The sequence below is a fragment of the Mauremys reevesii genome, linkage group 7 (genome assembly GCF_016161935.1).
Source record: "Mauremys reevesii isolate NIE-2019 linkage group 7, ASM1616193v1, whole genome shotgun sequence".
Taxonomy (NCBI): Eukaryota; Metazoa; Chordata; order Testudines; family Geoemydidae; genus Mauremys; species Mauremys reevesii.
This window is the reverse complement of record NC_052629.1, coordinates 6,217,060-6,230,609: the sequence shown is the minus strand read 5'-3', so window position 1 is coordinate 6,230,609 and position 13,550 is coordinate 6,217,060. Positions and strand designations below refer to the sequence as shown.

Sequence of the window (13,550 nt, the reverse complement as noted above, 5' to 3'; positions counted from 1 at the left end):
TGACAGAGAGAAAAAAATACAATAGATCTGATGACTCGGTGTTCTGGTCTCTGATGTAACAGCAAAGTAGATCCCTGTTGTATTTAACTTGATTCCCCTGAATTAAACACTTCCATTAAAAGTTTCCCACAGTAGCTTTAATATTTAATTATGTATTCCACCAAAGCAAAGATCAAAATCTCTGCAAAGGGTTTTTTTATTGTATTAAATATTTATCAGCATATCTCTTTGGACTAGTTTTTCATCCCCTAGGCCAGGAGGGAGCATTCCATATAGAAATCAGTTCCAAAACATTTTATTTTACAGCTTGTGAGTTTTCTATACTTCAGCACCTCTCGCAGTGATTTTGTCGTATCACTTGGTAATTAATGGTAATTAAATCTCTTTTGGCCGAAAAGGTTGGAGGGCTCACGCTGTGTTGCAAAAACAATTTTTTAAAGTTACAAAAATGTTCCAGGATCTTTCTCCTAACAGAAATTAAAGTGCAAAGTTTGCCATGTTTTAAGTTTAGATTCACAAGAAACAATGTATAGAGGATGGCAGGTTCGAGACAGAGTAGATAGACTGCTTATTTGAACAGACATAATTAGTCACTTAGTATCCACATCCAGTATGCAGAATTGCATCCCTTAACAATGGACAACGGGTGGGTCTACTGTGGCCAGAAACTCCCTTGATCTTAATAATGGCTGTAGCAAATATTGAATAAACCAAATGATATTACTCCTGCACAAAAAAACCGTCTCACATGAACATCTGAGCAAAGAGTTTCAACTCTGCATTTGCTTAAAATAGGACATGGAGCTTCTCGTTATTCCTTTTTCCTTCTTTTCTGTTTTTCTCCTTCCTACTAGTAGATTTAAATTGATGGATAAACGGAATATGTTCTTGGGGTGAAGGTAGATAGAGGGTATATAGTTGTGCATATTAAAGTATTTTGGGTGTTACAATTCTAAATAAAAAGTCACAGTAACAAGGAAGCAATATTAGCATATGTCCCAGCTGTGCAGCTCCATGGACATGTGGTAATGCTGGTGCCATCAAGGGCAGAATTTAGCCCATAGTATGTAAATTACAGCACTGGCCACTCTAGAATAAGCTTCTTTTATGAAAACAATGCAGTAATACCAAAAAGAACATTTGATATGAGTTACTCTAAAACCATTCTCTAAAACACCCAAGAACGAATTTAGTTCAGCAAGAAAAGTGGGACATGATGAGATGACTCCAGTTTAGGCCATAACCTTGGGCGGCTGCTTGGTGAGAGCAAAGCCTCCCCCAGTGAAACGGGGAACGTCCATTCTCTGCGTTGGATACTCCTGCTCCAAGTTAGCCAACACTCGCTCCTTATCCCTTTAGAGGAAACAAAGAGGGAAAGGAAAGGAAAGAAATGTTTTTCACTTTAACTATGCAACAGTGTTTTCAAACTAAGTAAGTCTGTGTCCTCCAAACTTTCTGTGATGCAACCACTCTACCAAGAGATCATTAAAAATATGTTGATTAAAGCCTGTTAGGCTAAACAGCCAAGACTAGGTGTCTGTTTGTATCTAATTAAGCGACTACCGATGGTTTTCAGAGTTATTAAAAATTAGAACTAAATGAGTTCTAATGTTAGCCGCCCAAAGTCGGTCAGAGCATCTCATTAGAACTAGAATAAGCGTGAGCTTTGTGACTTTGGGTTTCTAATCATCGCCCCGTTCTACCAAGTCCTCATTTGTTTTCAAACAAACAGCTAGATTCATCAAAGGCAGGAAGGGGAGATATTTTTCCTTTGTTGAATTTTAATGAATAAATAGTGTTATCTGTCTTCAAATTTTAACAAAGTTCCAGTTATAATTACCCAGCCTGTTGTATTTGCAGAAAACCAACACTATATATGTGGGGCATCTATAGCCTCAGGAACTTGCTCCATCTGAGGATCCAGAGCTTGAATGTGGTGTCCTTAAGAGAATGGAGCAATGTTTAGATGTTCACTCTTTAATAGGTCCCGGGCGGGAGGGGAGGGCGCAGGTATCCAGAGTAGAATAAATATAAAGAGGCAGCATTTTCAATTTTCTGAGATATACCTCAAGGATTCAGAGACAGGTGTCAGAAATCACAGAATCATAGAACCACAGGGTTAGAAGGGACCGCAAGCATCATCCAGTCTAACCCCCTGCCAAGATGCAGGATTTGTTGCGTCTAAACCATCCAAGACATATGGCTCCAGCCTCCTTTTGAAAACCTCCAGTGAAGGAGCTTCCACAGCCTTCCTAGGCGTCTGTGCCATTGTCCTACTGTTCTTACAGTTAGGAAGTTTTTCCTGAGATTTAATCTAAATCTGCTCTGCTGTAGTTTGAACCCATTGCCTCTTGTCCTGCCCTCTGTGGCAAGAGAGAACAACTTTTCTCCATCTTTTTTGGCAGCCTTTCAAGTATCTGAAGACCATTATCATACCCACCTTAATCTCCTCTTTTCCAAACTAAACATACCTAGTTCCTTCAGCCTTTGCTCACATGGCTTGCATTCCAACCCTTTGATCATCTTTGTCACTCACCTCTGGATCCTTTCCAGTTTCTCTGCATCCTTTCTATACATTGGTAGCCCAAACTGGACACAGTACTCCAGCTGAGGCCTAACCAGCGCCAAGTAGAGCGGTACTATTGCATCCCATGACTTGCATCCTATGCCTCTGTTAATGCAACCTAAAATTGCATTTGCTTCTTTTCCAACAGTATTGCATTGCTGACTCATGTTGAAGCTGTGATCCACCACAACTCCCAGATCCTTCTCAGTAGTGCTGCTGCCAAGCCAGTTTCCCCCCGTTCTGTATTTGTGTTTTTGGTTTTTCTTCCCTAAGTGTAGCATCTTACATTTGTCTTTGTTGCATTTCATTTTGTTGTCCATAGCCCTGTTCCCCAAATTGTCAAGATCCCTCTGAATTTTAGCTCTATGCTCTATTGGCAACACCTCCTAGCTTTCTGTCATCTGCAAACTTGATCAGTCTGCTCTTCTACACCTATAGCCAGGTCATTCATAAAGATGTTAAACAACACTGGACCCAGAACAGATCCCTGTGGAACTCCACTTGAGACCTCCCTCCAATCTGGCATCACTCCATTAATCTTTTCTAATATTTAAAATAAATCGAGCAAGATTTTATGAAATCCTAGTTTACTATAATAACCATGGATCTTTAAGGGCTTTACAAAAGAGGTCAGGATATCCCCATTTTACAGATGCGGAACCTGAGGCACAGAAAGAAGAGGTGACTTGGTCAAGGATAACCAGCTTGCTAGTGGCACAACTGGGAATAGATTCCAGGCCTTCTAAATCACAGTCCAATTTGTCAACTGGACCAAAATTGACTAGCCCTGCTTAGTTAAGATTAAATAAACAGTTACTATGAAGGAATACAATTTCCTTGTATTTTTTGTCATTTTGCTTTAACAGATAATCTTTGGCCTTTGCTGATTCCCACCCAGTCTCCTTGGCTCCTGGATTCATCTCCCACTGAAACAAATGGCTTCCTACAGTTAGTAATATTGGGGGACCAAGGGACAAATGCTATCTGAAAAAAGAAAAATCCACGAGAAACCCCATACAGAGGCCAGGGATGGTTTCTTGTTCCACATGTCATTTGTGTGGAAGCATGTGATTAACCACAGGTTGGGTTAGATGCACACAAATAAACCAAACCACTTGTAAATGTTTTTAACAAAGTCAATGTAGTGCTGAGGGAAGGTACCAGGCTGACAGCCCTGGGGCCTGAGGTGTCTCATTGTGACAGGTATTGCCACCCTGGAGTGAGAATGTTGGCCCAGCTCCATGTCCTTTCAAACTGTGGGCCCCCACTGAGGCTGTCAGCAAGGATGCCAACTGCAGTGTTGCCGATTCTTGTGTCCCAGGTACCGTTCACTCAGCATCATTGTTCAAACTGTCAGGTGGTAATGACTTTCTGGTTACCGCCTGTAGTCAAGGCAGCTACTCACACAGGAAAGGGCTAATGGATCAGGTCTCTGATCTGGATTCAAGCTAGCGACCTAGAGGAGACTAAAGGCTCCATATCCCATGACCAATCCTTGGAGATCAAACCAATACCAAGGTGTTTGAGGCAACCAGGAGAGGTACTGGAGAATAAAAGCACATAGTGGTAGGGGAGAACAAGGAGGAAGAAAGAATGCCAGACGGAGCTGGTGATTCTGTCAGGGAGGGCCAGGGAGCAGAAAAAGAGGACTAGGGGCGGCTCTAGCCATTTCGCCACCCCAAACACGGCGGCATGCTGCGGGGGAGCTCTGCCTGCAGATGCTCCATCGAAGCCACGGGACCAGCGGACCCTCCACAGCCACGCCTGCGGGAGGTCCACCGGAGCCGCCTGCCGCCCTCCCGGTGACCGGCAGAGCGCCCCCCGCGGCATGCCGCCCCAAGCACGCGCTTGGCGTGCTGGGGCCTGGAGCCGCCCCTGAAGAGGACTAAACGTTTACAGTCCCAAACACAAGATTTCCAGCTTGAAGCCAAATCCAAAGCTAAGGGCCTGTGCAAGTCCATCAATCTTACAGCCATGGGAAACTGCATCACTTCAAGAAGCAAGACTTTAAATCACAGAAGAGGGCAGTCTGGTTCAAATCACTAAAGGCCTTTAGATTGCACCTTTATGTGGTGCTATCTATGAGCATTAACTCAGCCGCATACCGTCATAGTCAGTAATGCTGCCAATGCTGTTGCACCAACGGGATTCTCTTTTTATCCGCAAAGGCAGCCACAAGTAGAGCAGACACGCTGTCACGTTTGCCGCTGTTACAACGATCAAGTGAAAAAAAGGCTTAGTTTTTGGGTTGCACTGAGTATGAAATGTCAACAGAATTTCAAGTTGGGTCAAATGAAGGAGGAGGCGCAGTGGTGGCTAGGGCACTCTCCGAGTATGTCGAAGCCCCAAATTTAATTCCTGCCTCTAGCTGAGCTGGAGAAGGAATTTGGACTTGGGTTTTGCAGGTCACTCTAATCACTGAGCTATGGGGCTTTCTCAGTCTCTTCTGTTGAAGCTTTCTTAGTTTTTGTAAATAAATCATTGGAACAGGGATCAATAGCAAATAGTTTCAGTCAACCTGAAACTGCATTTTTTTGGCAAATAAACTATTCACCAAAAGAATTTCGCTCAGCTCTAGTGATCTCCCAGAGGAGGAGTGAGAGTCAGGGCTGGGAACCAGAACGAGACTGTCTGCCTCTGAAACAGGTGTGGGGGAACATAAATCGCTGAGGTCCTGGACAAGTCTCAGCATTGGCACTCGGATGAATTCCCAGAACACACATAGGGTGTGGCTAGCAGGGAACAAACAGCCATGCTCAAAGGATGGCCATCGTGCCTAGCCCTTGCAGGGGACTGCCAGGGAGAGATGGCCTGCTGAGTTGAACTACAGGCAGAATTCAATCCTTAACTTTTAAACAGAATGATGGGACTGGCATAAACTGACCAACAACAGGAACCTCTTTATCACTGTGTGTGACTGACAGATTCAAACATAACCATCCCTTGCAAGGTAGAAAAAGCCATGTCCTGAGTAATGTGATTCTCAATATAATTCTAACAGGACATCAATTCTAGCTACAGACATACAGCAAAACAGGAGCATATTTCTTCTCTTCTAACGCACAAAAGCAAATGTGAAACCAAGGTCCAAACTGTAAACATTAAAAGTGTTTTCAAGAGGACACTTAACTGTTGGAAATGGATTGTTAGACATTATGGGAGCCTCATGTATTGATCCTAAAACTCCAGGAAGGCCATTAGCAGTGAACAATTGTTGATAATTCCAACATCAAGGCAGCCTTATACAATTTGCAGATGGACAAAGGTCACTTGTTATTACTGACTATTTTGCTAATTCCACCATCAGTACTGCTTGCTCTCTAAAATACAGTTAAGGCAAAGACAAATGCAGGTAGCTTTGAATCACAGTCAACGAAAATGGAAAAATTGAGATTGGAGTGTCTGAGGGGACAGGCTGGGGGAGAAGATGCGTGGAAGGAAAACTGGCTCATGCAAAAAAACATTACTGCAAATCAAGCCATCCAACTGCAAAATAACATCATCCCCTAGAAGCCTCTCCTTGGGGAAAATATCTGCATTTCCAAACATGACTAGTGATTTGGGGTTCAACTTGAAGCACCATAATGGAGCCTGATTTTCTGACCGTGCCAAGCACCCAGCCCCTGCAAATTTAAGACATCACAAGTGGAACACCCGAAAAACACTAGTCACTTCTGAAAACTGAAAGCGGCCGGTTTGAATACACAACTGTGCTCTGTGACTGTAGAGGAAAATTGTCTACCATCAAACAAAAACACTGACCATTGGCTAAAACACTAGTGACTAACTAGATACAAAAAGATTCAGACACAGCCTGAGGTAGAAAGGGGTGAGAAGTCTGGCAAAGAAAGACTGTAGACGCAGCTGAGGTTCCTCCATTTGCAGCTAAGGAGAAGAAAGAAGTGCTTGGGCATTGCTCCTCCCTTCTAAAGCTGTGGGCAATGAATTTCTGTAGCCACAAGGGAGCACTCATGCAGCCCGAATGAGTGTGGTTTTTCTCCAAGGCTCTGCGGCACCGGGGATACTTTATTCCAACACTAGGAATATGCACTCAGAAGAACTACCTCCCTCACCAGGGTGCTGGCAGTTTTAATATTTGTAAAATCCCTTGAGATTCACACTCCAGTCAGTGCTTGAGAAGCCTTCAGTAGATGCACCTGAGCTGCCCAGTTACCACCTTGAATCCAAACTCCTATTTCTGAGTGAGATAATAAACTGGCAAAGGGCCTCCTCCAACCAGACCTGATCAGCACCAATACCTGGACCATCCTAAGTTGACTTCAGACTGGGACTAGACACAGAGACGCTGTTGCTGCAAAATAGTCTCCGGACCATGGGCCATGGCAGCTGGCTGAAGCTCAACCCAGCCATGACCGAAGTGATGTTGGTAAGTGAGGGGATACACTTAGAAGAAGTGGCACACACCACTACATCACCCTCAACCAAGTATGTCCTCGCACCAATGATAAGGACAGTTTACAGTCTCAAGGCCTTTAGCAATAACGGTAATGAATGTTTTTTCTCATCTATAGCAGGCTAGGAGGTCCACCCCATCCTGGTGGACACAGATCTGGGCACACTGATCCATGCATGACTTCCAGGATTGCAAAAACCCCTGCCTAGGTGCAGGCCTGAGACCTGATCAGTCTCTCCCCCACACACATACACACCATATTAAACCAACCACTAAAATTGAAAAAAAAAAGTTCTGCTGCTGATAAAGCACCCCCACCTCCAGAATGTCCCTAATGAGAATTATAACCACCAAGGTTGTAAGGCAGAGACACCCAGGCACTGGGAAATTACGGAGGATACAGAAAGAGCCTCAATAAATGGTAAAATAAGCTCTGACCAGCGTTTTTATGCTGACCATCTGCATAAACAGAGGAGGTGACAACTAAGTTACAATTTAGGCATGAAAGATACAAATGTAAAAAACTTGGGCAGGAAGGAGGACACACAGGTGCCAGTGTGTAATTGGTTAAAATTTTTGTTATCTAGGAGTGTGGGATAATGTGACAGGTTTGTAGGGGGTAGCTCGTTTTAACTATATAATGAAAATGAAAAACAATGCTCTTTAGGAACCATTTCCGGACCACAGTTCAACATCAAGCTGCTGGAACTCTGATCCCTCTGCACGACTGTGAGGCACTGCCGGGAACCCCCAGATGAGTGGATCCTGACTGGCCATTGGGAGAAACTTCTCTGTGTATTGGGAGGGGTGAGCACAAGAAATTGGGAGGGGTATTCTGTGTGTGTTGCTACTCGATAGATGTTTAAAGCACAGCTGGATAAGGCTCGTTCACTGGGAAAAGTCACATAGACCCGTAGAGCCCGGAGCCCCGTGGGAGAGGGCAGGTACATAAATTGATCAGGTTTTCCCTGGAGCCCCGTGGGAAAGAGTAGGTGTCTTACACCCCGAGCCCTCGGTAGGGAGAGGGTGGTGGTGCCTAAATTGACCAGGTTAGGTGGTGCCTAAATTGACCCTGAGCCCTCAGTAGGGTATAAGTAAGGTGCCCTAGATTGTGTGGGTAACATAGGAATTAATATGACAGCCTTAAAAATAGCCCCAGCTGGTGTAACATGCTGCTTTGCATCTGCTGAGAGATTTAGACCAAAGCAAACGTATCACCCCAATGCTCCACTCAGTACAGTTTGCTCCCTTCCCAATATCAGATCAAATTCACAGTCCTTGCACTGATCTCCAGATAGCTCAGTAGGATGTCCCTAGGCTCTCTCAGAAGTCACCACAATTATGGCAGGTGATCTTTGTGAACCATGGAATTGTTCAGTTGTGTTAGTGGGAGGACAGTGCTTTCTTAGTGCCTGACCCATGATTACGAATCCCATCCTAATGCAATAGCATTCACACAGTAACATCCATCCCTGAAGCAGCAAATATACTATAAGTGTTGCCATAAAAAGGAGATTAGAGAATGGAAGAACGAGACAGACAAAGGAAGAGCAAGTTGGAAGCCATATAAGAAGATGGGAGAAAAGAAAGGGAGGAAGAGGAACATGAGAAAGAAAAACATATAAATAATTTTTTTAAAAACTTCTAGACCTGCTCAAGGAGAAGAGGGAAGAACTCTGAGAGTACCCAAACTTTTCTGCATTTATAGCTTTGTAAGGCACTCAGATGCAAGTGAGGTGTGCCGTGCGTAAGGATGAGGGTTAGCTGGAAAGATGGATCGAGAGAATTAACATTATTCCTTACTTGGTCTGTTGTTCCTTGCGTTTCTGGGTTAGGTATTTCTTCTTCACATTCAGGAGCTCATTGCCCAGTCTCTCTATTTCATACTTGTACTCTTGACTCTGTGACTCATACATGTTCAGTTCTGAAGACAAAACCTAACCAACCAAAAGCAAAAAGTAAGCTTCACAGCTTCACAGGTTACGTCTGTCACACACTCCCTTCTCCCCTATCAGATAAAAGCTCTGCCCACCTGAAGACAGTTTACAGAGTTAAAGCTACACTGCGTACCTCACCAAGCATCTTTTGAGTGACATTAAGAACATTTACTGTAGTCCTCTACCTTCCTGGACCCAAATGTGAGCCAAAGACCCAAAACAAGGAGCATAGACAAATAATTAAGCGGGAAGTTTTAAAATGGCATAGGATCCATCTCTTTACCACAAGTTATATTTTCCTAGCATTTCAGCATCTTGAGTATTCATTTCTGATGTAAATAATTTACAGCAGTGAAAGTAAGGCAAAGGCATATTTGTGGGGGTTGGAGAAAACTGTGGCTCTTAAAATGAAAGTTGTCCAGTTTAATGAGGGAGAGCTGAGGGATATAAAGTGAGCCGGACATTTCAAAATGCCTTTCAATGCTTGCAGCTAGAGTTGTGCTTTCTATCTCTACTAATCAGAAGAGAGCTGGCCGGGGACTAGACTTCCAGGGAGTAGAGCAAATGTTACTCTGGAATCTTTCTGCCATCTGCCTATACCATTACGTCATTAATGTTTCTAACTGAAGGACAATTTTAGACAGCTGAAAAGTCTTCCTCTTCTACTAGCATTAATGTACCTTCTGTTGTGCACCCTTTCAAGACATTTCATAAATACCTGTTTCATGCAGACATTACACGACCTGCCTCATCACAAGCAAATAGGAACTTTAATATTGCATTTTTGTTCAAGAGGGCCCACTGTATTATAGACTATAATTAACTCCACATAAGCAATATGGCATCATGCAATACAATTATTGGCATGAACCTGATCCCATTTAAATCAATTAATTTGGAAATAGGGTCATGCCAAATGCACTTTCCTGCTGCAGGAAGAAGAATATTGAGATTAGCCAAAGTTTGGAAAGAGTCAGGTATATATTTGATGCAACTTTGTTTATTTACACGAAACATATAAAGTCCTGCTTCTCCAAATGCAGGAGGAACCAAGAACAAAGGAGCAGTTTCTTAGCTTATAACTAAGGCTACAATTTAGTCATGGAGGTCACAGCAGTCACGGATTCCGTGACTTTACCGGACCTCTGTGACTTCTTCCACCTTTAGCTGTCAGCAGCTAAAGTGGGGGCTGGAGGCAGGACTGTGCGCTCCTGCCCTGCTGCAACAGCTTACAACTGCAAACTGGAGAGCTGGAATCAGGACCCTGCAGCCCCTGCCCTGTGGTTTGCAAGGGGTGGGGGGACTGCAGCCTGGCTGTGTGCCCCTGCCCCGCGTTTTCTGCCGGGAGCTGCAGCCGGGGTCACGTGCCCCAGCCCCATGGTGGGAGCTGCATTGGGGGCTGTGTGCCCCTGCCCTGCAGCACCCCTGGGCCATGTGCCCCCTCCCAGCTGTGCCCCCTGCTGCGGCTGCTGGAGCTGGGGTCTTGGCCTGTCAGTCCCTCCCTCACTCATCGGACTCCATTCCTCCCCCTAGTTAGCCCTGCCCCCAGTTATTTTTAGTAAAGTCACGGACAGGTCATGGGCTCCGTGAATTTTTATTTATTGCCCATGACCTGTCTGTGACTTTTACTAAAAATAACCGTGACAAGATATTTGCCTTACTTATAACGCCAAGTCCCCTTAGTCCACAGACCCAAAAATTCTCTCTCTCGTTTTTTCCAGGGTCACACTGTGCTCATCGGCTACTGCTTGGCTTTCTTGTTTTTTGCTTCTGCCTCGCTCACTGTTCTGTCCTCAGTCTCTCCCAGTTTTTTGATTGTTCTTCACACACACATATACGGACACATCCCTACCCAAAACAACACTCAGCAAAAGCCCGTGGCTGGGTTCACATACTCCTTTTGTCTTAAATGGGGGCTTATCCTTATAACAACAACCACAGTACGCTTCGACAGCAGAGGACCACAGTGCCGAGTGTCCGTGAGCACTCTGCACACTTTATTCCAGGCGTCTAAGAGTTCCATGGGGTTATTAATGATCTGGTGCAGCCAGGTTAAACGAAGGCAACCCTGTGGCCGCCACCAGTCCATGACCAGGCAGCATCCCCGCCTCATCTCAAGGCCAATCTTCAGACTTTGATGTGCAGAGACTTTGTCTCAAAGGTGGGCAACATGACCAAAAAGGGCCAGTCAGCAGTGGCCAATGATGACTTCAGTCCTCTCTGGGCCAGTACTCAGTGATATATCCCTATTACTGATAAAGTCAAACCATCTTATACCCAGTAGCCATTGCTGACCATGCATATGAAATGCCGCCAACTTCCTGATGTTTTGTTTAAGCAATGTCCATGTTTCAGATCCACCTAAGAGAATCTGAAGTGTGCAGGCTTCATAAATCCATACTTTTGTATATAGTTTCAACTTTTGTTCTCTCCAGACCCTATGCAGGGCCTTCATGGCTGAAGCTACTAAGCCAATTCTCCTTAGGATGTCTGGCGGGCTACATCTGTTTGAAGACAGTTTACTGCCTAGGTAGATGAAGTTATCCACTACTTCCATGGGTTTGTCCAGAAGCAGAGATGTCTTGTACCGCAACTTTTGCACTGACACTCTGAAGTTTTGCTTTTGCCCAAGAAATCCTTGGCCCAAGAGAAGGTGCCTCATGCTGGAAGCTCTCTAGTGTAGTTTTAAGATTATTTGCACCCTGACCAAAGAGGACGACATCATCCGCATAATCCAGGTTGGTAAAAGAAGTTAAATTGACAGTTATACCAATATTTATGGAGATATGTTCAAGGAAGCAATTTATTGTGCAGCAGAACAGGGCTGCAGCCAGGACATATCCCTACTTCATCCTCGATCTAGTGTGAAATATGTGAGACCTGTGGGATGTCAAGGACACCGATGCCTCGCAGGTTCTTCCACAAGGCAGCTCTAGCCTTACAGTTACATAAACCTAAGGAAAAAGAACAGGAGTATTTGTGGCACCTTAGAGACTAACACATGCATTTGAGTATAAGCTTTTGTGGGCTAAAACCCACTTCATTGGATGCATGCAGTGGAAAATACAAGAGTAATCAATTAAGGTTTTAGTTAGTTATCATTATAATTAGTATGGCAACACCCATTTTTTCACATCCTCTGTGTATATACATCTTCCTACTGTATTTTCCACTGCATGCATCGAATGAAGTGGGGTTTAGCCCACAAAAGCTTATGCTCAAATAAATTTGTTAGTCTCTAAGGTGCCACAAGTACTCCTGTTCTTTTTGCTGATACAGGCTAACACGGTTACCACTCCGAAACCAATAAACCTAAGGGTGAGTTCACAGCTATCAGTCTCAGTGAAGTTTTTATTCAACCCATAACCAGATTTCACTCAGCTCATAAGTATATGTTGACCTGCACAGGAGACTAGCATGTATGCCTGTTTGCTAATACAATATATTGTGTGAGGAAGTAAAAATGTACACAGCAGCAATTTAATGCATTAAAGACCAATGAGAACTCTAAGGAAAGCTTTGAATCACATTCATCTTTGCTAAACTCCTGCTTCTATTTTCTGCATTTCTTTTCTCTTTTTCCGGATAACTAAGATTTACATAAAAACAGGCTCCTTGTTTATTGAGGGTCCATCTGCTCCTGGAGGATTTTCCCCATGGTTGGTGTAGAGTTGATTACGATGCAGCAAATAGAAGATGATGACTTCAACAGGGAAAGGAGCTGTAGGAGCAGATGAACTCTTGGGGAGAAGGCTCTTGCTTTCATATAGTCAAGAACAAGGGAAAAGCCCTACATTACATATAAGTAGAATCACTTCTCATTATCACACCTTCAAAAAGTTTTCCATGAAGCAGCTCTTCAGAATCAGGAAATCCTGATTTCTAGTGACAAGGGGTTAAGATAGATTACTCTTGTCAGCCCTGTAATAAGACGCGAGACTAATGTACACGTAATGCACTATGAGAGAAATAACAAGGATTTAGGAACAGTTTCCACTAGCATGTTAAAAGGAGTGTGAAAATGTTTTTGACTCACTTATTAGAAGATCTCACTCATTTAAGAAAAAATGAAATTAAGCCTCATGTATCTGTAGTATCTAAAAATGTCCATGTGCATGAGCATTTAGAGTAATACGCTGTATATTAATATTCAAATTGCACTTTCATTTCTTCTTTGTTTAATGAAACAAATAAACATAATATTACTAAATTCTATTCTCAGAATGCTTAGGAAGCTTACACATTAGTAAAACCACCTCCATTTGTTTTCCCCAGCAGAGAGGCTATGAATATTATTATGGACTTTCACACAGAAAGCACAGTTAACAGGTAGCACTGGCATTACACAATACTGTATTGTAGATTGGAGAAATGTCATGTAAGTGCTCGTCACTGTACCTACAATAACATGTACAGTTCTGTCCACCTCAGAACCAAAACACCATTGGAACAAAACCAAGGGAAGTAGTGGATTCTGCATCTGTTGAAGTCTTCAGATCAAGACAGGATCCCTTTCTGGAAGATAAACTTTAGTGAAACATAGGTTACTGGGCTCAATACAGGGATAACTGGGTGAAATTCTCTGCCCTGTGATAGACAGGAAGTCAGACTAGATGATCCAATGGTCTCTTCT

At 43.6% G+C, this 13,550-nt stretch overlaps 1 protein-coding gene across 2 annotated transcripts in view; it reads right to left on the bottom strand.

Moving 5' to 3' along the window:
* Positions 1-1,088: 1,088 nt before the first annotated feature.
* Positions 1,089-13,550, bottom strand: part of CFAP58 (cilia and flagella associated protein 58) — a 99,551-nt gene continuing 87,089 nt past the window's right edge. For both annotated transcript variants that reach the window (XM_039481151.1, XM_039481152.1), the window contains 2 exons: positions 8,784-8,917; positions 1,089-1,353 (listed from right to left, as the gene is read on the bottom strand). In XM_039481151.1, the coding sequence (XP_039337085.1) occupies positions 1,233-1,353; positions 8,784-8,917 (255 nt within the window). In that variant the 3' untranslated portion in view covers positions 1,089-1,232. The remainder of the gene's footprint in view (positions 1,354-8,783; positions 8,918-13,550) is intronic.